The 26,005-nt window shown below is 40.4% G+C and overlaps 1 protein-coding gene across 3 annotated transcripts in view; it reads right to left on the reverse strand.

Annotated features, from left to right (window-relative positions):
• Positions 1-19,297: 19,297 nt before the first annotated feature.
• LOC130162075 (contactin-4) overlaps positions 19,298-26,005 on the reverse strand; it is a 111,154-nt gene continuing 104,446 nt past the window's right edge. For 2 of the 3 annotated variants that reach the window (XM_056365551.1, XM_056365541.1), the window contains 2 exons: positions 25,073-25,185; positions 19,298-24,227 (listed from right to left, as the gene is read on the reverse strand). In XM_056365551.1, the coding sequence (XP_056221526.1) occupies positions 23,955-24,227; positions 25,073-25,185 (386 nt within the window). In that variant the 3' untranslated portion in view covers positions 19,298-23,954. The remainder of the gene's footprint in view (positions 24,228-25,072; positions 25,186-26,005) is intronic. The other variant, XM_056365562.1, reaches the window with a different exon arrangement.

Below are 26,005 nucleotides of genomic sequence, written 5' to 3' on the forward strand. Positions count from 1 at the left end.
TGTCCTAAAATGCTTATAAAAAGGTATCACCTGATACCTTACCTTGCTGGTTGGTTAATCCCCTGGTGACCAAGAAAATGTACAAATTTCATGGCAATCATCCAATAGCTGTTGATACAGCATGTGTCAGTGTGGATCCCGGTGGTGAGATGACAGATTGCCATCGCTACAGTCATGCTGCCGGTGTGGCTTAAAACTTCTAGGTATAAAGGGAAGGAGAGAGAACAAGCCTCACTCAACCTAACTAGGGTCGGCAGCAAGAGAACATCTGAATAAAGGGCAGGAAAAAGTAATACAGTCACCAAGCCAATACCTGACCTTTCCTCACACTGGACCTTCACACATCTTGGCTCACACTCTGTATATTGTATGTGTCATTTGTATTAAGACCATCCATAGTATGAGGAGGTGAAGGTCACAATGAAAAATTCTAGATATCAATACCTTCCCATGTTGTTAGATACAGTTTCTGTGTGATCTGGCGTCGTAACGCCCCGGAGCTCTGCCGCTTTTACAAAGAAAAAAGCCCTTGCTGTATTATATGAGGGGTTGATGTAGATGGATTTTCCCAGTGTGCCTTGCTTTCACAGAATACTGTATATTACATAAATGCAGCTTTAGAGCACTCAAGAGCGGTATAGCCTGTTAAAATAACAATACTGCTATAGAAGCAGGTTTGAGAAAATGGACAATCAGGATGTAATATAGGCAGATCCCATTGCAGCTTGAGTGTTCTTATATTGAAGGGTCTCATATTAAATCACTTTTGGGCTCAACTGGTGGACCTGTTTTTAGCCTTTGTGTATTAAAGCACAGCACTGCCAGCAAATGACAGGACATAAACGTCCACAGTGAAGTGGCTATATTTTCAGTGCAATTAATAATCATAATGGTAAAAAAAAAAAAAAAAAGTAGGAAAAAAGACTTCTGTATAAAGAGAGAACAGCAAAGTAATGTCACTGTTATGTGTACATGAACCAGACAAACAACGACTGAATGCTCGGCATCTTGGTTTATTGACAACGTCTCGTACACGCACAGTTATCTGTCCAACTGACCTGCTGTGTATATGGTGTCACCAGCAGGTGGCACAGTTCTATCGTGAACACACAACATTCCTTTTTTTTCTTTTTTTTTTTAGCAATTACCAACATAATGCTATGACACTCTGGTTTACTGTTACATACTCAAACACTCTGCTATAAATTTCGATTGCTTTCTTACTGTAATAACATCATACTCATACTCTGGCACATTGATCTGAACAGTACCTCAAAACACTTTGCCTTCGTACACTGGGCCTGACCACATAACCCAAAGAATGAGATGCATTTTACAGGTGCATTCTAAACACTTCTCTATAGAAGAATCACTTATCTTACCAAACTCGACTAAGGTCACATTTTAAGTTAGCGTCTCTTAACACATGCGGCTAGGAAATTGTCCACATGTTCAACCGTCCATAAGCTACGCATAGTCCTGCAGGTAGGCGCGATGAGACCTGTTGCGCCTTAAGGGGCACGTTGGCGGTGTTGTGATCACTGTGGTCATTATGTTGTTATGTTGTTTTTATACATAGATATGTGTTGTATTATATAAAAAAACATCATATGGTTAACAAGGTTAGAACGCATCCAGTGTAGACAGATGCATCCAGTGTATGGAGTGCTAAAGCTGAAGCAGCTCTGCTCATGATTTGTCCTGCATTAATTCATGCATTGATTTTATATATGTTTCATATATGTTTATATGTGTCTCATAAAGTGCTCGGCAGCTTTCACTATGACATGCTGCCTTCGTCATGCAGGGGAATGACTTTAAAAAGACAGTCTTTAAGGGGCCTATTGAACAGCTGATTAAATGTACAGTGTGTGGTTAAAAAATCTTCTCAATCATCATTTTGAGATCATATATAAAATAATGTCACAGCTTGTGTGAGAGCTTCAGCAGTCTTCTGCAGTTTCTGAGCGAGCAGCCAGAACAGCATGGACAGAGCCCACTTCACTGTTTTTTTTTTTTTTTTGTGAAGCTTTTCGCAGATCCACTGTGTATATTGTTGGATTGTCAGTGGAGCATGGACTGTATTTTCTTGAATAAAATAGCCCTGACTTGGATGTATTTGCTCAGTGATGCTTCAATAGAATTACTACCCTCGCAGATGGCTGCTCTCCTATAGCCTAGAGGAATATAGTTGTGTCTGAGCTGCTTTTAACTGTAACAGAGTAAGTTGGCTTCAGTTGTGTTAGTATTACAAATAACTCAGCGAGAAGAGTGTATTTATTTCACCAACCCAGAGAAAATATGAACAAGGGAGGACCTTGAACACTTGAAATTTTAAATTCTACAGAGAAAGAGAGAATGCACTCGCGCTACTGTAAAACAGCCTGTGGATGCTGCCTACAGGTTAATAAGACATGATCAGTTATTTTCAGCACTTCGCATCCAATCTCTGGTCTGCTGATTCAGATGAAGTCAGGAAGCTCAGTCATGTAGCAACTCCGGTGCTTTTCTCCCCACGAGAGAGATGATGAGACTAATCCAGAGCCATTCGATCAAACGAAACTTTTCAGTCAAGCTATTTTTCAGTGTCACATTTCTTTATGTTTGATCCATGAGGTAAGCTTTTCCCACTGGCATCATCTATCATCATCAGGTCAAACTACCGGGCTCTCCTGACCACTGAGCAGTCACTCTTAGGAGACAGACGCCTCTGAGGAACATCTGTCAATCAAATACTCGTGAAAGGCTTTGCTGCATTTCCATTTTCAATCAACCTCAAAGAAACTCATGAATCTTATCTGCTAGAACCTAGTGATGCTTGTGTTGGCATGCATGTGTTTAGTACATGCATATAAGGGAAAACTACACACTCACATACTGTGCACTTAATTCTGCAACCAGACGGAGTCTCTCTTCGACATCCCAGTTATCCATATAGAGATTTTCACATGCCAGTCACAGATCTGATTCTGGTGCCATCTTTGTTAAAACCGCAGCTCCGAGCCAAGATTTGGAAACGAGCCTCTCTGAGAAAGACTGTCTTAAGGCAGAGTGTAAACATTAATTCTAGTTAGTGTTGGCACCCGTGTGTTTCTGTGTGTGTGTGTGTGTGTGTGTTTGCTGAGGTGAGTGGATAACTCAAAAATTAAAAACAACTCCTAGCAAGCTGCTTTCAAAATATTTGTAAGAGGCAGTCACTGCACAAAGAAGTATGCAAAATAAGACTTCTTCAGGCCTTCAGGAGGTGCAGGAGCAGCAGTTTACTGTGTCACTGGAGAATCATTTTTGAGCGGCTTTGAAAGCTAAATCAATGGCATGTGTCGTCTAAATACAAAGACCTCTGATTTAAGCTAGTTAGCAGAAAAACACGCAAGTGCTGCTCACCTAGATGGACCGGCCGAGTCCTTGAAATATCAATGCCATCGAGCAGCCGCTGATGAAGCGCTGACAGAAAGACTGTCGCTGGGAAAATCAGTGAGTGAGACGGCCCCCTGAAGAAAGACAGGAGAGGATAGACAACAGATTTTCGGGGATGTTTGCGGCAGCCAAAGGCTGAGGACTATTCAGACATGGAGGATGACAACATTAATTGGGGTCACGCCTCGGGGACATCCTCTCCTTTCAACGTAATTGTCTTTGGAGGATGATTTGCTCACAGCGTGAGAGCAGAAACAGCTACAAATGAGCCCATTTTTCCTCCGAGACTCAGAAGTGAAGCGGGAAAACTGGGATCATTTCATCAAATCATATCGGTGTTTACACACAATATGCAGCAATCCTCCTTTGCCAGTAATAATAAGTACTTGTTGCCAAGTTGCAAACACCATGTCATTAATCTGTTGTGTGCTACACTCAATTACTCTATTTCCTCCAAGGAGCCAGGAACAGAATGTGGCCTTAACTGTGGTTTCACAACATCTATAATTAGACAAACAATTATTCAATTCCATGATAATCACGGTTGCAACACTGTGTAACACACAAATCACACCCTGTGTACAGCTGCAGTGTCTCGCTCACTGTTCCCTCTCACCTTCAAAGTTCATTTGGGGCTAATGAACACAGCTCATAAGCGCTACAAGCTCCCGGATGGTTTAGGAAGATATTTCACTTCTTCATGTTCACCATATGGTTAAGTGCAACTTTTCACTGGGGGGCCCGGGAATGGGGTTACCTTCAAAAGATGGCTCTACACATAAATGTCCTTTTTCATGTTTTCTACTGTGTTAGATCATGGAGAATCTGATATTTTACATGATATTTGCACAAAGATCACTGTTCTCACTGCCTCTTTATATTTCATTCAGCATGTAAATGGCCTTGTAGTGCCCAAAAAAAAACATAAAAAGGGCAGCTGATGATGGTTGGCATTCAAAAACTTAAAGAGGAAGAAAGGCAACACTCACGACAGAATCCATGCAAAAAAGAGAGGAGTTTATTGACAAAGTGTTAAAGAAACAGAGGCAAAAAATAAAAGCACAAGCATTCAAAATGTACATTTCCAACTCACGGCCCACTTGAAAATCTCAAAAATGTTGCCAAATAATGCCTTTCTCAGAGCATTTTTAATTTAATGATAACGAGGTAACATCCAGCGCTGAACTGAAAGCAGGGGAAACATGTCGGAACTGAGATAGCAAACAAGTATACACAGTGCTTGATAAAAAGTGAATGGCTAGATAGAAAATAATGATTTAAGGAAATAACAACAACAAAAGAAGCTTCTACATGCACTTTATGAACCTGTTAGGTATCGCCTTCTCTCCCTCATTCCCTTGTGTTCCTGCTGTTTTCTCTGTCTTTGTGTGTGTGTGTGTGTGTGTGTGTGTGTGTGTGTGTGTGTGTGTGTGTGTGTGTGTGTGTGTGTACTGCTGTGTACTGCTACGGCCAGTGTCATAGTTTGAGTTCTTGTTTCCTCGTGTTGCTTTTGCTTTCAGTCTAAGTGTTGTTTACCATGACTCCAGGGTCACCTTCGCCTTCCCGCCTGATCCTTCGCCTCCCCCAGCTCTTCCTCCTGTGTATGAGCCTGAGCCTGAGATCCGGGACCCAGCCCGCTCAGTGTTCGCCCCCCCGCCCAGTCCGGCCCAGTTCCCCTGTTGTCTGCCGCCTGTCCCATGCTCCAGCAATCCCAGCCCCCGCCTCCACCCTCAATACCTGTTTCACAATAAACTGCCTTTGTTTCACCGTCATATACCTCTTTGTCTGAGTTTTACCTTTGGGTCCCGAAAAAGTTTTACTTTACCATGTAACAAAAATGATAAACATCGTACTGTAGACGCAGCGCATCATATTAGCACATTATGTTCGATTTTTCTAGTTTGTTCTGATGCACATTTATGATGTTTTGTCTCACAAGGTTGATCTATTTTAATGTATTTGTCTTTTTTTTGTTTTGTTTACCAGGGGCATTACAGAAGAAGTAATGCAACAGATGTAATGTGCCTGTAAATATGGCATCTAGTTAATTTGCATTCCCTGGTTAGGCTTTTAAATTCAAATTAAAACAGCTAAACAAATATATAAAACGAATATTAAGCATCAATTGACAGACATGAGGAAAGAAAGTGTGAGTGTTTGCGATGTGCAGCTGAAGGACAGAGGAAAAGACAACAACAGAAGTAAGAAAGGGTGTTTGAGGGAAAGGCTGTTTTTTCTTGTCAACTATACTTTCTTCCCTTTATTTTGTTGAAATATTCATTTTGTTGGTCAGGTTTGTCTGGTTTGTTCCTAACAGACGAGCTTACATTAATTCAGTCTAACCATACAGTCTGAGTCTAACCAATCATTTTTTTCCCCCCTCGTCATTAACAAATGGAGTCCGGTGATATAGCTAACAAGCTTAGTTGTTTCAGCAACATCCATGCATCTTAATGATGTTGAAGCAAATGGTTGTCTCAGTAATTGCATCTTTGAAGACAACTGCTTCACAGAGAACGCAAATGCCAGCCCTCAGATTGGTAATTAAAAGTGTGCAGAGGAAGCTGGAACAGGATGATTAAGGCAGTATAGACTCTCTGCTGACAGATGAGGGAATGAAAGCTGTATTGATAACGGTGCAAAGGAAGCATCAGTGTAGCGTCGTCACAGTGAGGAGAGGAATATTTCATCCATCCACATGCACTGCGTTTACAACAAGCTGAACACGAGTGTGACAAATTAAAGCTTTATAAAGTTGAGATGGCTAACATGTTAGCAAGCAGTTGCTTATTTGCAACCGGACACCCGATGGTCACTCTGCTTCTGGCTCTGTTTTGTTCTTCCCCAACTCCAGACAAATATTTCTGGGTTTCTACCTGATAGTTGCTTCATTATGCTGATGTTTGTCTTTAACTTTGTCTGTGGGTGTGTTTGTGCTGGGCAGGTAGATAATGATCAGAGCAGCTGCTGCTGCTGGAGACAACAGAGCGTTAAGACTGAGCCAGTGAAGCTGAACTGTAAAGTTGTGGACCATTAAACCAAAACAATAAACTCAAAGACTTTTAAATGTTCAGAGGTAATTTGCACAGTGGACCATTTTGGAAGGGCACTAAACCACTAGCTACAACTTAAGCAACATCATAGGCCCTGCTCAGACCTGACATTAGCATGCGTCTGGGGTGATCCGATCACAATCAGTGGACAGTTCTAAGCACATCAGTTCACACCCGGCATTAAAACGCATCTCCACGTGTGTCTTGAGTGACCACTTGTGAGCGGATCTCACTTCCCCGCTTTATATGCAAATTAGCACATAGGCTTTGTTGTTTTTAGGCAATCTGACTATGACAGAAGGGTCCGTCGTCTATGTGTTTGTGAGAGAAGGAGAGCGATGGGGAGAGAGAGATGGGCATGGAGGAGCTGAGCAAATCATTGCACTGTACACAGCTCTACATTGAAATAAGATTTTATCTACTTGAGATAGAATAGTAAAATATTTTCCGTTCATTATGAAACTGGTGCGTAAATACTCACAACACAACAGAAGTGTTTCCAACGGACACAGAAAAAATGATTGTGGCTCACCTGGTAGAGGGCATACCATGAAGTCCTTACCACAGCTGCATATCATCCCCTCTCTCTCCCTGACTTTCCTATCTCTCTCTCACTGTTGCTATCACTGGGTTCATCGCTTTTTATTGTCCCCTGGAAACACTTCAGTTGTGTTGTGAGTATTTGCAGCATATGTTGTCAAATTGATGAAGATGTTTTCTGAATTTGTTTGTGTTTTGTCTATTTCCATGTGTTTTAAGTTGCAGTGCGTTGAGCTCTCGGGGCCACCGTAGTGGTGGGACAAATTAGACTGTGACAGAGACCGCATTTGCGTTCACACTGAATGAAGAATGAGGCCAATGTGGTCTGAGTGATCGCATCTCAAATGCATCCTCAATGGATCTTGGGTGTGTTCACACCTATACTCAGAGTTGTCCACTTGTGATCACCTGAGACAGATTTTAACACCAGGACTGAACAGGGCCTTACATGCCCCAAATTAAGCCAACGACTCACTAAGCTAAGACCTTCAATTAAATCACCTTTCACTCATCAGGTTCATTTGAATTGCAGAGGTGTTAATATAGACAAGGTCTTCAAGCCTGAGCCACAAAAACTGCAGAGGAAAATAGGAAAAGGTGTTAGCTGTTAGTAACAAACTTCACTGTGTAACTGACATGACAGAGTCTGTTCACGGACTTTAGTCATCTTCTTTTTTGTTACACTACATTTTACCTGTAAACATTTTAATGGTTTTATCACAAAAGAACTAAACACATTGACGTTCCACTCGCCCTCTCTGATGATGTCTTTAAAGTGCCTAGCTAATATTGAAATGAATGGAAAATCAATGTGCCGTTATGCTGTAATTTCCATTTATGGAGACAGTGTCCACTCTTCAGCAAAAGTTACCTACAGTCTCACATAAAGGCTTCTCTCTCAGCCCTGTTTGAGTCTGCCTCACCCCCTGTCCGGTGGAGAGCGATGGATGTGTACCAGCAGAGAACTCATAGGTTAGTCGTCATGCTTACAGCCTTTTTTCTTGTTTAAAATTACACAATTTAAATTTCCATATTTTACACTTTTCCTGTGTTTCATTTGAAGTGTTGATCCATAAGAAGATATATTTGTAGTTTTAAGAACCAAAAACCATCTCAGTGTAGTTTCACAACTCCTCTCTCAGGCTTCTCTCTGGAGCTCTAGTAACAACAGGTCGGTGAGCCAATCTGAAGAGAGGAGGCTCTGAACCCCTCATCTGATTGGCTGACTGTTTTCTGAGTGACCTGATAAAAAAAATTATAGTAGATTTCAGGTAAAAACTCAGAGAAACCAAATCCTGAAAGGTTGGATGGTGGGTCCAGGTGGGCGGGGCTTGGTGCATGGCTGAGAGAGGTGACTGACTAGCTGTGACATTACAAAATTCAAGAAGTCCTGACGGCTGGTTTTAAGGCTCAGGTTCTGAATACATGCTGTGTGCATTTCTCTGTGGACTGAGGCTTTGATACTTTCACAGTAATAACATAGAACCTAGACCTGCTTTATAATCAAACACATAGACATCGACCTTGATACTATATGCTTTATACACTATATATGCTATATACTTTAAAGTATAGATCTCAAACTATGTGGCTTGTCCAAATATCCAGCATCTTATTTATCTTGTCTCATGTAGTGATCATCTCATGAAAGCTCCCTGTGTAACATGATGAAGTACACTGAAAACCACTTACATGGATCAATGGATCAGTGTTCATTTTGGGTCTTTTCATACATGACAACACATGGAAAAATAATTATAAGCTCTTGCAACATACTACTGTATGTGTTTGTGTGTGTGTGTGTGTGTGTGTGTGTGTGTGTGTGTGTGTGTGTGTGTGTGTGTAAGTGTGCTTCCCTGTGAGGCACAGTGAAAATATCACAAGGTCGATATCTTCACCTCCCGCTGATGCTCTGCTCACGTTTTGGGACTTTTACAATGCGTAATTATCGCCCTGCTCGCTCACAGCAGCTTTCGCCCCGACCATCCAGAGCAGGCCTGAAGCAGGAGAGGGCCACAGCAGTTTATGTTACTTGATCTTTAAATCAGTAAATAGCAAAGCTATTTGTTTCATTATTTATATTCATGAAAAAATGCACAATTGTCATTAGATGATAATCTGTGTGAGAAATAAAGAAAAAGAACACTGTTATAATAATCATCTGCAGTAATCAATTTAACCTGGACAGACACGATCACTATGAGCAGTTTCCACTGTAGGTGTAATGGGTCTCCATTGGGCACTGTTTCAAAGATAGCATCACCCACAATTGTTTTAAAGTTTTCAGAAGATTAAAAAAATGCAATGCTTTTATTCATCACATTCTCATATGCAGTAAAATGCATGGTGGTCTTAGGACTGTTAACTAGTGTGCAAAGATAATAGTAAAATGAGGACAGGAAGGAAATATTTTGAAGAGTAGAAATGAAAAGATAAAACTATAAATATATTCAATGACTATTGAAATGCTTACATGTATATTGGAATATTTGAATATTTTCAGTGTATGAAAATGTAAAATGTACATATGCCATATTTGTAAGGCAAATTATACATTTTTCCCAACAACAGCAAGAGCAACTCAAATCAGCCAGTTATGTTTTTGGGCAATTCTTAATTTTGTCACCTTTCCAGAGTAAAGACACTCCATACCCAAAAGCTGCTCAGCATAAGGTTGAAGGTAATTACACATGGTCAAAGTCATTACCATTTTCCATTATTAACAAAGTAATCAACCATTTCGCTTCTTTGAATCTGGCTCGTGTGAAATCATGTGATAACTCTTTCTGTATGTCTCAGTACCTCTGCCTCCTCCTGGCAATCAACAACTGGCTTATCACTGTGAAAATGTCAGGTTGTGGAGTGTACGAAATGTTAACATAATCTCTCACACACAGTCACACATCCCTTCTCTAGCATTTGAGAAATGGTCTCTCCCATTTGCCTTTTGTGCCTTTTACCAAGTTGAAGCCATTGTATAACTCAGTGCATGCACTTCTTTCTTCTTAATACTGTTAACACAGATTATCCAGTTTGGTTAATTGGTCTTAATAATCGGTTTGAATAATCACACAGTGATATATTAGTTGTTTTTACACACATACATGCATTAGCACCACGGCAAATAATAAACAAACATGTCAAAGTCCTGTTCAGACCGCTTCATAGTGTATCAGTTCAGTGCAGTGTTGTCTTATCAAAGGGTGTCATTCTATTTACTGTGCAGATCAAATGGGCTGTATGTTTATGTTAATTACCCAAGAGTCTATAGAAGATAGCATCATGCTATTTACACATTTTTAAGATGCAGAATGAGCCCAGAAACAATTTGTACAAAAATTGAGAGTATGTTTTGTACCGTGTAATTTCAGACTGTGAGCACTACAATAGAGATGACGCAGATAAACATTATCACTGGTGATGACAAACAATGGCTTAATGAATCAATGTATTAACTGAAACTGTGCAAATCTGCTGGTTCTAACATGAAACATATACATTAATGAATCCTGTACAAATGAGATGTCATATGCGCCCCACACATGCCATGTTAAACAGACAACAGAATTTTAGAAATCCTTGCAAACCTTTTAAAAAGGAGAAAGTAAAATATCACATTGATATAAGTATTCAGACCTTTTACTCAGGACTTAGTTGAAGCACCTTTGGCAGCGATTACAGCCTCAAGTGTTCTTGGGTTTGACGCAACAAGCTTTGCACATCTGGATTTAGAGATTTTCTTTCTGTCATTCTTCTCTGCAGATCCTCTCGAGCTCTGTCATGCTGGAATGGCACTGTCAGTGGACAGACATTTTCAGGTCTCTCCGGAGATGTTTGATTGGGTTCAAGTCAGGGCTCTGGCTGGGCCACTCCAGGACACTGACAGAGTTGTCCCTAAGTTGTCTCATCTACTGTATGTGCCTGGAGTCACTGTCCTGAGTGCCCTAGACCAGATTTTCATTAAAGATATTTATGTACATTTTGTTTGGTCTGCTTTCCCACAACCATGACCAGTCTTCCTGTCCCTGCTGCTGAACAACACCCCTACCTCCTGATGCTGCCACCACACTGCTTCACCATTGGGATGGTACTGGGCAGGTAATGAGCACTGCCTAGTTTCCTCCAGACATGAAGCTTAGAACTGAGACCAACAGTTCAATCTTGCTTTCATGAAGACCAGAGAATCTTGTTTCTCACAGTCTGAGAGTCCCGCTTTTTTAAATAAAAAAAAACTCCAGGCAGCTTTCATGCATCTTTCACAGATTCTTCCATCTGGCCACTCTGCTATAAAGCCTAGATCAATGGGGTACTGGATTGATGGATGTCCTCCTGGAACCTTCTCCCATCTCCACACTACTAGAGTGACCATTGGGGTCCTGGTCACCTCTCTCACCAAGGCCCTTCTCCCCTGATTGTTCAGCTTGACTGGGTGTCAGGAAGAGTCCTGGTTGTTTCTAACTGTTCCCATTTAAGAATGATGGAGGTCTCTGTGCTCTTGAGAACCTTCAATGCAGCAGAACATTTTTGAATCCTTCCCTACATCTGAGCCTCAATGCAATCCTGTCTCTGAGCTCTGCAGGCAGCTGCTTCCTCCTCGTGTCTTGGTTTTTGCTCTTATATACATAATCAGCTGTGAGGTGGACTCCAATCAAGGTGTAGAAGCATCTCAAAGATAACTGAGAGAAATTGGAGGAAGCTGAGCTGAGTGTCACAGCAAAGGGTCTGAATTCTTATGTCAATGTGATATGTAAATGTCTAAAATTCTGTTTTTGCCTTGTCGTTATGGGGCATGGAGTGTAGATTGATCATGGAAAAAAATAATTTAAATGGTTTCTCCATACAGCTGCAGCAGAACATATTGTGAGGTTTGAATGCTTTCTGAATACACTGTAAACTCACGGTTTGCTGATCAATAATTTACAAAGCAGTGATCGACACAGCAGCATCCACATCCCAGGGGATTTCCAAGGTTAATGGCATACATGCATTAACAGGCTGAAATGCTAGAGGTCGGTTGACAGGGTATAACAGATAAGAAGACATTATTGTTCTGTGCTGAATGACACAGTACCAGTATGTCTAGAGTGTAGCGAGGTGAGGGAGGTCAAATGAAAGGAAAAATCTCTCACAAGTATAAAAGGTAAAATTTGCTTTCAATAAAAAGCACTTCGAAGGCACATTCATGATATGATTTCTTGCTGTTACAGCCCTAGAGTAGATAATAAATAATGGAAGGCTGACTAAGTACTGAATATACTTACCAGGAATTCATATACAGTTCAGAGAAGACATGCTGTACTATATGACAGCAGATTAGACATAGAAGAACACTTTCAGAATCATGTTCTGCGCTGCAGCAGCGTCTTCAGTCGCACTATCCAGATGTGTAAAATGGGCCAAACTCACGAGGCAGGCCTCCGTGCTCAGCTCTGGATCGCTGCTCATATCTAACTTTTTTTGGGGGATGTTTTCTTCATATCTATTCCAGGATGTAACCAATACCTGACACCAATATGAACTGACAGCCATGTTGAAAAGGTTTGTGTGAAGAGTGACAGTAACAAAAGATGTCACATTTCTGCAGCTTGTTTTGAAAGCATCCTGGTTTTGGTCCGCCCTCTATTTCTAACTTGAATTGAGGCTTCGCCACAAAAATCAGTCAAGCCAGTTAGATTTCCTTTCCACTGCTGTTTTCCTTATTGTCCTTCAGGACAGAGAAAATCCAAGCTGCCAAAAAAAGTTGAAAGATTATTGTCAGATGAATAATGTAAGACATAGAATTATAACTCTTAACACTGATCATCTGCCTTAGTTGTACTTTGTGTGTGGCTAATTAGCAAGCAAGCAAATGCTAGCATGCTAACACTAAACTAAGATATTGAACATCATACCCGCTAATAATCAGCATGTAATTTCTAGAGTTGTGCTAAATTTCCACCATTGACTGTATATAAAGATGGACATAGTCTTCATGACGTCACCCATAGGTTTCTGAAGAGTGTCAAGGGTTTGCGAGGTAAGTTGGACCCAAATGCAGTCAACTCTTGGGAGACGGTGCAGGCAGGTTTATTTATTCAAAAATCCAGACGTGAACGTGACATGGACAGACATGAAGACAATAGGACGTGAACAAACCCAGAACTAAACAGACGAACCGACACAGACAAAGGGAAGCACAAGGACTATATAGACAAGGGAGGCAAGGGTGATTGAACACAGGTGAAACACATTAGGGCGGGGCAGACAATCACCACACAGACACGGGACCAAGACAGGAAGCAACACACAGACACACAAGGAAACCAATACAAAATAAAACAGGAAGTGCAAAAACTCCAAAACAAAACTAACAAAAAGTGTCTGCCATAGCAAACCATGACAAAGAGCAGCTTGGAAGCAGAATTGCAGTTTTTGGAAATCCATGTTGGCTTCATTTTTCAGCCTCACAGCTTCAGAGATCCGTTAGCATGGCTGTAGACTCTTCTAGGTATTTGAACAATGGCACAAATGACTAACAATGTGTAATCTGAAAGGGGCTGTCTTCCTTTGTCTTTTATTTTGAAGCAATACAGACCTTCTCTCACAATTGTGACATCTAATTAGCACATCTGATAGACTTCTAATAGAAAGACACCGCATGAATAAATTGTAATTTACTTTCTTCTCTCAGCAACAATGTTCCCAGGAGAAAGCCACTGAAAGCTCTGATAAGCCCACTGCACCTGCCCAGCACCAAAACAGCAGACAGACAATGCTAGTGGCCAGTTGTATCTCGTAAACAGATGTTTCCCTCAGGAGTTCATGAAGACCAAAACAGACCTAACAGGAAATTAACATAGATTCATCAAGTCACAAAAAACATCACTCCAAAAAAATGCTGTTGTTGCTCCATGTCTGCTGGATGTGGAAAACGGTTTGCCAACAAGTTTACATGCCTTGCTTGTTCTGCTGCCTCCAAGAGGTTAAAAACAACGAATGCAGCTTTAGTCGATTGGTTTGTTACAAACTGGGGCGTATTTTTGCAGTTTTTAGCCATAATTCCCATGAGTAATGACAACTCTAAATCTAATAAATTCATCGTTGATCTAAACACAACAACATTCAAAAAAACTTATTTAGAAGAGAATATGAAGGGGAACAGTAAAAATATATCCCCAAAACCGCTGTAAAAAAAATCCATCAAAGTTTACATAGTGACGTGCAACTTTGACCTATTGTACTTTGCATACAGTTTTTCTGTGCAATGAGGGATTATTTTACTGACATGACTCAAAGTGATTATGAGATCTAGATAGACTGCTGGTTTGTTTACAACCTGTCTGAGTGTCTTACTGTTTGTTTGTTTTTTGCCCCATCACCCTTATCTGCAGCTGCTGTATGTCACTATGTTCCCTGATTTCCTTGCTGCATACAATGTTATCATTACTGAATTTTAATGAATGCTTCATGTTTGGGCTGTAGCCAGGTTCTGAAAAGGCCTTGTTTGTTACAACACTGGCTTTGTAACAGTATCTCCTGTATCTATGGAAATGAGCTTCATCGTCTATTGTGTTACCTGGTTTGGGATTTAGGATCACTTTATCTCAGCAGCCACAACGCAACGTCCAGTGTGACAGCAAGGTACTGTAAACGCTGGCCTTCACAGACCACAGCGAAGAATCAAAGTGATGAGTGCAGTGTCAGTCTGAGCCTTCAGCAGTGGTCTTCTACACAGAGCTGTTTCCCTCTGAACCTGGGAGGCGAGCTCTACAAGCTGCCTGTCAGCTGTCCCATGGTGCTTGGAGAAGGCTCATGGTCTTTTTAATTCCCAGCCAATCTTCTGTCCATCACACCACTTCATCCCTACTTTAGAGCTCAGCTCAGGTCCACACACTGTCACTTTTCTGACATATCTCACAGCCTACACCTCAACAATACCAGAAAATATTGTCAGCTCCTCCCCACCCGAGCTCACTTTCAATATGAACAACAAATCATATTTTCAAACCCCATGTTGGAAGAGAGCTGCCAGCCCATATATGACTTTCCTTAGAAGTGTGTGTCTGTGTTTGTGCGATGGGGATGAAACTGTACTGTATGCAGAATAAAATAACAGCTCTGGGTATAGCTCATGACAGATCACCCCGCGACTATCAGGTGACCCAAGCACTTTTCTTCAGATTGCCCCACATGAGGCGTCACATGTTGATAATAATGAGCGGAGGCGGATTCAAAGCAGCACAACATGCACAGCCCAGCAAAGGTAAAGAAGCCACTCCTCGAATGTTGCCATTCTCAGGAGATTTCCATGAATAAAGGATTAGCTACAAGCTGTGAGTCAAGCTCTGGTTCTTCCAGTTGCTTTACATATTTAAGGCCGAATTTTGCACCAGCAGAAAAGGCGGCTTAAAGTCAAAGGAGATTGTGCAGCAGTTTTGTAAAGTGGGAATGAGTCTTGGAGGAGTGTATTGATGTAAGTTGCTTAATATTCTCGACATACGCTTTACCAGGTCTCCAGTTTAAACCATGTGTCAGACAAGGTGAGTTAAATATGCACATCACAGTGCTGAATTTAATTTTGTCCTAAATGTTAATCCATAGTCTCTATTTGGAACATGTCTTTGAGTTTCCTTTTGTAAATCTCTAAGTGAACATGTTTATTTTTGACCTTAAAAAGCCAAACACATTCCCCACGTTGAACATATTTACACTACATTACTTTCATGACACAGAGATTATGAGCTGAGATCAGAAAGCTTCCAGTGAGCTCTGAGGAAAGTCACATTGCTGCTGATTTTATCTTCCAAGACTAATGACGAAGGGATAAACCCCCTAATCCATCATACATTTAATTGGCTCAACCAGGATCTTTGCTACTGATAGCAACTTTATGTGTGTATGTACATAACTTTGATGAAAGATTCTGCCTCTCTGGATCCCAGGTGATATCATGAGACCGAAAGTCAGAGAAACAATCTCTCAAAATATCTGTGCTTTGTTTGGAAAGATGATGGTTTTTCTTATGATGAATAAACCTGTTTTCTTTGAGTGGTTTGACAGCTGACACAACACTGGCTCTGTTAGATCAGAATTGTAACTATTGGTGCAGTTTTACAGAGGCAAGGCTGCTCCAACTCCTCTGCAGTAATTACCTGCAGTAGGTTCTGTGAGGCCCGTCTTATGCTACAGACAGGCAATGTTAGCTGTGATTTAACTGTGACTTTGTTGCCTTCAACTAATTTTAGTTTTATGGAATTTCAACCGAAGACTGTAAATAAAGATGGATGTAGCCTCCATGACGTCACCCATAGGTTTCTGAAGAGTGGTTTTGAAGCTCAGAGTGAGCTGCCCCGCCGTTGCCATCTTGGCAGTGTCTGACTCCACCCAACTCCTAGCTAATCTAAAAATGGGGCGTGTGTAGAGCTGAGACTTTGGTGCACGCCGGATTGTGGCTCACCCACCTGTCAGTCAGAGTGGCCACACCCTCAATTATACATAACTGTAAGCCTCAATAAAATGTAAACAGGTGACTTATATAAAAATTCACCCCCCTTTATAGTTGTCATGAAGGAGGAAATTAAGCTGTAGATACCACAACTGTGTTTTGTACCAGGCTGTTAATATGTTTATTTCTGCTGTTTCAACATTTCAACATGGGAGTCTGTGGTGATTGACTCACTTTTGGAGCCAGACTCAAATGGCCATGTGAGGAACTGCAGTTTTTGGCATTTTGCTGTTGGCTTCATTTTTCAACCCCAAAGGTTGTTGCTTTATTTCCACTAGATCTGGGGCCAGTTGGATAAATGATGTGTGTGAACAACACTAATGTGTATGTCCTTTCCTGCACTTAAACTGCTATTCATAAAAGAGAATTGTGCGGTGAGAATGTGTGTTCCTCGTGCATATAATGATGTGCAGACTGTGTTTTAGAGCCAGCTGTGGATGAAATAATGAGGAGATTAAACACAAAGTATTAAACATTAAAACATTGTTTAAGTATTTTGCCAGTTTTCCTCCTTGTGTTATTATGTTTTAAATCAACCAAGCAATCTGTAAAATCTCAGTCAAAGGCTCATTCATATGTTATATTTTAAATGATGATCTTGATTATTCTTTTCATTTACATTTGTCAACATGAGCACTTTAAATGAATCACTGTTTTTAAATACTGATGTAAGAGATATCCCAGCGATGACAGGCACCAATGTGATACAAAGTAAAACTGGTTTTAGGTTTTCTAACAAATCTGGACTCATAATCAGGTTTATTGTGAAAAAAGTCTGGAGGGTTCGGGCTGAGGGGGCCAGGACTGGCAATGGAGCTGGGCGGATGGTTTAGGGTATTGGCCGGGGTTGGTGTCGGAGCAAGGCAAGCTGAGCAGGGACTGTTTGCAGCGTATTGGAGGAACAACAGGGGAGCTTGGCGAGGCAAGCACACTCTGGAGCCACAGGGAGAGTTGACCTATAAGCACAGGCAACAAGATGAGGTCAACTTGGAGAGCAAACAAGAGGAAACAAACTTGAAGCTAGAACTGGCTGTGCGTTAGTAGCACCTGGCAGACTGAACGATCTCACAAAGACTGGAAGACCAGGTCTTTATACTGCAGGCAGTGAGTAAGTAGTAGATTGCTTCAGGTGTGCAGGTGAGCTGGTGGGAGGAGGAGCAGGATACCACGCCCAGCAGACACACACACAGAGAAACAGACACAAACTGAGATCAAACGTGACACAAAAGGGAGGGAAACTGTGAAAACAATTGGAAAGAGGGAGGCAGAGCTTAACTATAACAACTGCTCTTCTTCTTCCTCTCACTGAAATGCCTGATGAATGGTGGAGTACTGATAATTACTGATACTAAACTGATGTATAACAACATGATTAACTTTGTTGACAAACATGGATCTCGTTTTAATAAAACTATGGATGGATAAAGCAGATCTGAGGTTCCCAGTTAACATTCAGTGTGAGTACCCACATTGTGACCAGTTGATCTATCTGCTGTACAGTTTGGCATTGCAGAGAAATCAAAATCAAAAGTGTGCTGTGAGTTGATACAGAATGCGTAGGCTATTTTACAGTGTTTAGTCTTTTTATTTTTTTAAATTGCTATAGAAAATCAAATCTCTTTTGTCTTTTACCTTTCTGTCTACAGCAGAAGTGTGAACGTGTTTCATTGTGTAGGTGGTAGCTAACAAATCAGCTGCTTCCCATAATCATTTGTTAAGAATTCAGATATTAATAACTTGATAACCTGTATCATGGTACTGATAAATTAATATTAATTAATTAATATATAGCAGCATGTGAACCTATCAGGACAGAGAACTTGACTTAGCTGGTCAATAGTTTTTGCTTGTGGAGAAACAGAACCAAAAACATACACAAGATTTATAATCTACTCTAATCTGGGACAGGTAAAGTTTCTCTATTTTAAATTCATTTGAAGGGGCTATTTTTTTACGTTGCTTCCAAACGTGGTTCCTTGCCCGGAGCAGGTGGTGGTGATTGTTGCTGGGCAAGAGGTTATAATTCGTCCTCCGAACAGCACTACATCTTCAAGGCAGAACCGAGGCTACAGTGACTCGCTATCAGAAAGTGATGAGACGGGCCGGGGCTATTTGGTTAGCATGCTAACTTCAGTAGAAGAAAAGATGTGATAGAGACAAGAGTTAACACTGGTGTTTCCACCTCTGGAGGCAGCTCTTGGTGAGTAAAGGAATGAAGTTTGATGCTGAACTCACGTTTCCTCTAGACTGGTAAGAAAATAGCTGTTAACGCTAATGTAGCAATAGCAAAAATTATAAATAGCTTGTTTAAGGTTGTGTGGAAAGCTTAGTACTACTACTAACGACTAGTCATATGGATCCTGTTCAAGAATCTGGAGCGTCAGTCATCAAAGTGAACCGTATGATTGTTTTCAGGTCAGCAGTTTCACAGTAAGTGTGACTGCTTTTAATTTATTTGTGTCTGTTCTATAAACCTATATTCTCCATAATCCCACATCGCAGTGGAGAGAAACTGTTACTTACCTGTTGGAAGTCCATTATAAACTCAAACACAGAGATCAGGCCTTTGCCAAAACAACCCCTGGCAACTAATCTTTTGCTAATTTTACCTTGGTCCTGAGGGAAAACTCTTTCTCTCCACTATTTGTGCAACCTGTCCTATTCGCACAGGATAAGGAGGCCTCAGTGTCACAATATTTGCTTGGATTCTCCTCTGCACATTGTAGAAGGGGGGAAATAATCTGCAGGGACCAATTTTGCAAAAGAAAGAAAGAAAGAAAAGAAAACCATTAAAAAACTCATTAAAGGATTTCAATGTGAAAATTTAATTTAGTCTTCGTCATCTCACAGAGATATCTTATCATATTAATACAAAGGTATCACATTGCTGAAGTAACAAATTGCAAATTTAGTTACAGAAAGCATGTTAATCACAAATGAAAAGGGCAGAAATTTCATAAATACAAATTTGAGACATCATAATTAGGTATTACAACTGTAAATAAAACCACTAGGCAAATGTAAAGGGATTTCAGGTTTAAGTAAATGGAACAGCACAAAATTAATGAATCAATGAAAAAGCAATGAGGTTTGGACTGTTATAGATTTTACACAGACTAGATTTACAATAAAGCAGTGAAAGTATATAGGAAAAATGTATATAATAAATATGTTTTAGCACTTCAGTCATTAAAATAAAGAATAAAGCACACAAGTCATTATGAGGGACAAACAGTTCTCTCTGAAGTATGTCATTTAAACACCTGCATCTCCTCTAGGAAAACAAATATATATTTGACTTTTTTGCAACAATAAAAATACATTAAATTATGACAGATGTGCAGTTAATATGTTTTGTGATCAATATATTAATAGCCATGTGTGTTGTCCCAAAAATGCTGCATGTATTGAAATGACAGACCCTATGAATGCAAATAAAACAGCATCGAATGATGTGAATAAAAGCTGTGCTTAGCAAACACACCTGAAATCTAAAACTTACAGCAGCATTTCTGTACATTTCAGAACAGCAACATCATTGTATCTTTTGTGACCTTTTTCTCCTATATCTTTTACCACTCAGTAGTGCATCATATCTTCTATATCAGACGATGCTGAATGTATTATCTGCAAAATATTCATTACTTTAATGTGGTATCCTGTCAGTAAAGGTATGTTAAACTCTGAGGTACGAAGACTGTTATTCAGAAATGTCCTATCCATGTTGGAAAGTAACAGACAAAGACAAATGTCATTTGTATTTGATCAACTTATACTTTTGTAGCTAGGTTAGATGCTGTTTAAGTTTTTACTTAGTTATGGTGGATGCTAATGTTTGCAATTAATAAAACGCACACTAGATGTACAAAACTGATCTTCGGGGGAGCTGTCACACTTAATCATCTATCAGTTTTAGGTGTATAATAAATTAATATGCTGCGTTTTTAGCTTGACTTCTCATATGCCACCAATTACTTTATGTTCCCCCACACAAAATTACATAAAATATAATTTTAGAAATAAATTAAATTAAGTAAATAACATTGTACATTCTATGTGTGATAAGTTTGCCCTTTTGTATGTTTTAAAGACTGCTTGACAACAGGTTTGAAGAATATAAACTCGACAAAGAAAAGCAGCTTTGTTAAATCCAAGTGTTTCTTGATACATGTTTAAAAACTATCATAAGGTCAGCCAGTGTGACCTTGCATAAAATCAACACAGGAAATGTTTACGGCTGTCCTAACTCTGTGGATGATTACAGGCTGGTGTTAAAGTGTTAATCCTGAAGGCTGTCTGTTTGGATGGATTTGGTGACAGTGAGTGTTGATCAAATCATTTCATGTAAGACATGTGACCTGATAAACTCAAGTTTACCAGACCTGTGTAGCCCGCTCCTCATCTCTCGTTAAGGCTAGCAGCTCAAGGCTACATCAGCTGGTAATAGCATAACACACCCAAATGTCAGACCAAATTGTTGGTGGTCAAGTGGAAATCTGTTTTAATATAGGTGCAGACTTTTGACTCAGGAGGTTGGTTTGGGGGTTAAGATGAGCAAATACTAGTTAGAGCTAAAAGTCATACTCCTGCTTGAAATCAACTGTTATGTGGTTGTAGGTGCACAAATGATTTACAAGAACCTAAAAGTAGGTTAAGAATATGAGATTGTTGCTAGTTGACTAGCCAAACATGCACACGACATTGGGTATAATTTCCTATGGATACTTGTACCACCTTGTACCTGTACAGTACCATTTTGGGAAAATATTTATTTGTATTAGTTACATGAGAAATTTGACACCACTGTCAGATCTGCGCATTAAGTATGGAGCTACAGGCTGGAGTCAATTAGCTTATCTTAGCATAAAGACAGGTGGCGGGGTGGAAAACTACTAGAAGTCAAAAACAAGTAATTCCTAAAATCTCATATTGTTCCTTTCATTTTATGGGTTCGTTTTGACTGTACCACTGATACAATCAAATAAGTTAAAACACATAAAAAATGTTGAGGATTAACGCTTTAAATCCAAAATGAACAGAGCAAAGTGAACAGAGATTAACTAAACTCTGAGTTTTCACCTTTCGGTCTATAACATTCATTGGGGTCACAGCAAGAGAATAACTTGGAAGTTGAGGCAAAAAAGGTGGAGACAGACATTAAACTGGGACATGAACCTGTGCTCAAGTTCATTTCACAAATAAAGATAAGAAATTCATCTTCCAATGTTTATCAAACACATGCTTCCAGGAGGATTGCAGTGGTCCTGAAAATAGGCTGCGCTGTAGGCTATGAGTAACAGTCCAGCCACAGGATTTGTGGGTATTTGACAACCTGTCAGAACACTCCCATCATTCAGTTTGGTTTTGCAAACCAGCGGTTGAGAAACTCTCCAGGTAGCGGAGCATTCTGCAAATCTGACACGTAGAGGAAAATCCTAAACTATATTCACTCTAATGTCCAGAGCTAAATATAAAGGCATCAGAAGCTACAAAATGAACATAGATAATAGAAAAAACATCATAAAACAGCAAATCTTCATTGAACCTGGACACACACATCCTTCAGAGTTAAGACCTGGGAAGAGAAGAAGAGCATTATTAGCGGTGAAATATGTTTTGTGTACCCTTGTTGTGAGAATGTACAGCTTTGAAAAGAGATAAATAGTTTAAAATTTCAAGTAAGTCTGGCTCATTACAGCCTAATTATGGTCATTAAGTTTATTAAGTTTATTAAGTTTATATTGTTTCTGTGATGCCCCCTACAGGCAAAAACCCATCAAATCTTACAGGATCGTTACTTGCTATATCGGACTTTCTGCATGGAATATTATATAAATTAGATAAAATGAAGTGTGCATAGAAGAGAGAGTAGACAAAAACATGTTTGACCGAGGAATCCAGGCATAATAAGAGTAACAATCATAGACTGTACATAAAGATGGACGTATCACCCATGGGTTTCTGAAGAGTAGCTTTGAAGCTCAGAGTGAGCTGCTCCATTGTCGCCATCTTGGCCTGCCTCTGTCAGCTAATCCAAAAATGGGCAAAGAATTGGGGTGTGTGTGGTGCCAATGACACATGATGTATTGAAATAATATTAAAAAGACATCAAATGATGTGAAATAAAAGCTGCGCATAGCAAACAAATCTGAAATCTAAAACATACAGTAGCATTTCTTTACATTTCATCACAGAAACATCATTGTAACTTTAGTGAACTTTTGTCTCCTACAACCTTTACCACTAGTAGTGCATCCTATGAAGTAACTGAAAAGCAACCTCCTACAAAATATGTTCCTCTGCAACAGAAATATGTCTCGGAGGAAGTCTAATAATGTAGTGATGCAGATCATTTTCTCTTCTTTATATCAGACGATGCTGAATGTAAATTACCTGCAAAATATTCATTACTTTAATATATCATCCTGTCAGTAAGACTTCTGTGCACCTGTCACTCAAAGTGACCACACCCTCAATTATGCAGAACTTTAAGCCTTAATAAAATTTATACAGGTGAGTTATATAAAAATTCACCCCCTGTACAGTTGTCATGAAGGGGTACATTAGCTAGAGAGAACAGTTTTTTGAACCAAGCTGTAAACATGTTTATTTCTACTGCAAAGTTTGACAATTTAACATGGGAGTCTATGAGGATTAACTCCCTGTTGGAGCCAGCATCTAGTGGTCATTCGAGGAACTGCAGTTTTTGTTGTTTGCTTCAGTGTTGGCTTCAGTTTTCAGCCCCAGATGTTGCCACTTGGTAAACATGTAAAATGCTGTCTAAATGGACACATTGTGGCGCTATCCTCACCAAAACCTCATGAGATCTTCCTAAGCCAAACAAATGTCTTTAGCTGACCAAGTCTCACTATAATAGTTACATATTTGAGGAAATCCACCTTCTTGCTGTTTTCTTTGTGACGCTCACAAAGAGGTGAGAGGTTCAGTGTAAACTGCATTAAGTTGATCAAGAAATAGCTGCAATGTGTAAACGCCCTCCTAAAACAACACATTGCTGCAGGTTTTTTTGTGTATGCACGATTCACACAACACATAAATTAGTCAGCTTTAGATGTGCTGGCAGGGAAGTTTTAGAACTCTGGACACAGCCAGCTGCTGTTTCTACCTGTCTCCAGTCTTTATGCTAAGCTGCTGCTAACTACATTCTGATTCCAGCTCTGTATATTTGCCAGCTTGCACGCCAGCTTGATATTGATCGTCTCATCTTACTCTCAGAAAGAAAGCAATTAAGCATATTTCTCGAAATGTTGAACTACTCTTTTAAGTTTCAGAGACATCCTGCCGGCGAACAGACAAAGAGGACTGAAACACAAGCTTCTGGACGGAGATAACTTTGTACATTTTGTCTCTTCGTCCTGCTCGTATGCTGCAGTCTTATTACAATTTCTATGTGTATTCTAAAGGCCTTGTTCAAGCCACAGTGAAGCTGATAAACAGTATCAGTCACACTGGGGATTAGTTACACACAGTGCACCCATCCCACTGCTCATCTGCTTAATTCCAACTCTAATCATTTGCATGCTGCAGAGTGTCTGAAACTTACTGGACATCTTTGGTATGCGGATGGGGCCGCTGCTGGTGCCATCACCCCCTTTGGTCAGAGCTTTGATCTCAATGAGGTAGTCCTCTCCGGAAGGGATCTGCAGCTCCACACTGGTTTTATTGGTTTCCAGTACAGTGGTCCTGCCATGCCAGTTCTGACGATACACAACCTGGAGGAGGAGAGCATGGATCCTAGGTTCAGCCATGACGGTCAGAAATTAAACCGTGATGACCTCTCAGCAGATGAATGTATGATTTAATTCAACATTAAATTTGTGTGTGAAAAGTAAATTCAAATCCCAAAAGCAGGAAACTTGTGGAAATGGAAAAATTTAGGTTATACCGTCTCGTTTGGTGGTTTGACCTGATGACTCAACATGGAGGAACAGAGGCACCTCAAAACAGAACCTCTGACATCCTTTTTTTATACTAATTTAGCCATATCATTTTATCTTTATCAAAATGCAGCAAAATCTTTATTTTGTTTTTCAAAAGAAACACGCAACACAACAACACACACTGCGAATTTACGAACGGAAAAAAATTAAGAAACTTTTACTTCTATTTCACAGTGCTGCCTTTGCAAAATCATTAAAATATTCCCATCTACATGCACCGCACGCAGCCTTACTACAGAGCTCCATAAAAGACTTATCATTAAATGAGCACGGCTGCACATCTCTGGATAATAAAAAATACATATATTTGTGGAAAGCATTATCAAAAACAGTGTTTTCTTCACACACTAGTATGCAAAGTGGATCAAAAATGATTCATAGTTGTAATGGTTGCAAGAAGCTGAATTCCATCTGTGGCATGACACCTTTCATTTTATCACCTTGAACAGATCTTTTAATTTTGAAAGGCCAGACAGGTCCAATCCATAATGCAACACTGGAGTGCTGAGGTCTATCTTTCCACTGCAATGAGAAAGCCATTTATTGGGATGACAGCTGCTGAGGCTCTATTTGTTTCCCCAGTTGTGGGCTTTCTGCTATTACTCTGACAAACTCACCTTGTATCCCGTCACCTCAGACTCATTTTCCATCGCCTTGACATGTTCCCAATTTAGAAAGATCTTAGAGTTGGTCAGGTTCCACTCAATATTCCCCGGAGGCTGACGCGGAGCTACAAGAAATGAAATTATACGGACAAAAGTTTCACAAATGAATGCATAAACCAATGTCATCAATAGTACTCTCTAAACCAGCTCTGCAGTCAGCCTTGATTGTGTCATCCGCTGCTGCAGCAGAACGCATTTCAAACTATATGCGCTTCAACCTTGAGGAACACACTGCAGAGAACAAAAACAGAAAATGCATGCTCTCTGATTACCCTTTACACACTACATCACTGACAGGCCGCAGTATGTCAGGCTGCAAGGCTGGCGCACCCCAGGGAACTGTACTGTCACCTCTGACTTCTGCTTCGACTCGGGAATGAGCGACCTACTAAAGTTCTCAGATGACATCGTCCACTGTCAGCTGTATCACCACTGAGAAGGAGGAGTATAGAGGCTTGGTCGAGAAAACCGCCTGGGCCAGCTCAGTGTTGGGAAAACCAAGGAGCTGGTGGTGGACTTCCGGCATAACACAGGCCCCCCACTCCCACCCCTGTCGGGAGTGGAGATAGTTGACACCCACAAGTTTCTTAGGTTCAACTCAACAGCAAAGTGGAGTGGTCAGACCACACTGGGGCCCTCTACAGGAAAGGCCAGAGCAGGCTGTTCTTACTGAGGAGGCTCAGTAGTGTGCACTAAGCTGCTATTGATGTTTGACCAGTCTGTAGTGGCCAGTGTTTTGTTCTTTGCTGTGGTGTGCTTGGGAGGTGGCCCTGGGACTTGGTGTGGTGAGGACGATCGGATCCGTTGCGAGGGATGGAGCTAGACAGTGTGGGGGCAGTGAGAGAGAGGAGGATGAGAGGGAAGCTGAAACCTGTTATTGAGAGA

This window comes from Seriola aureovittata, chromosome 2 (assembly GCF_021018895.1).
Source record: "Seriola aureovittata isolate HTS-2021-v1 ecotype China chromosome 2, ASM2101889v1, whole genome shotgun sequence".
Classification (NCBI taxonomy): Eukaryota; Metazoa; Chordata; class Actinopteri; order Carangiformes; family Carangidae; genus Seriola; species Seriola aureovittata.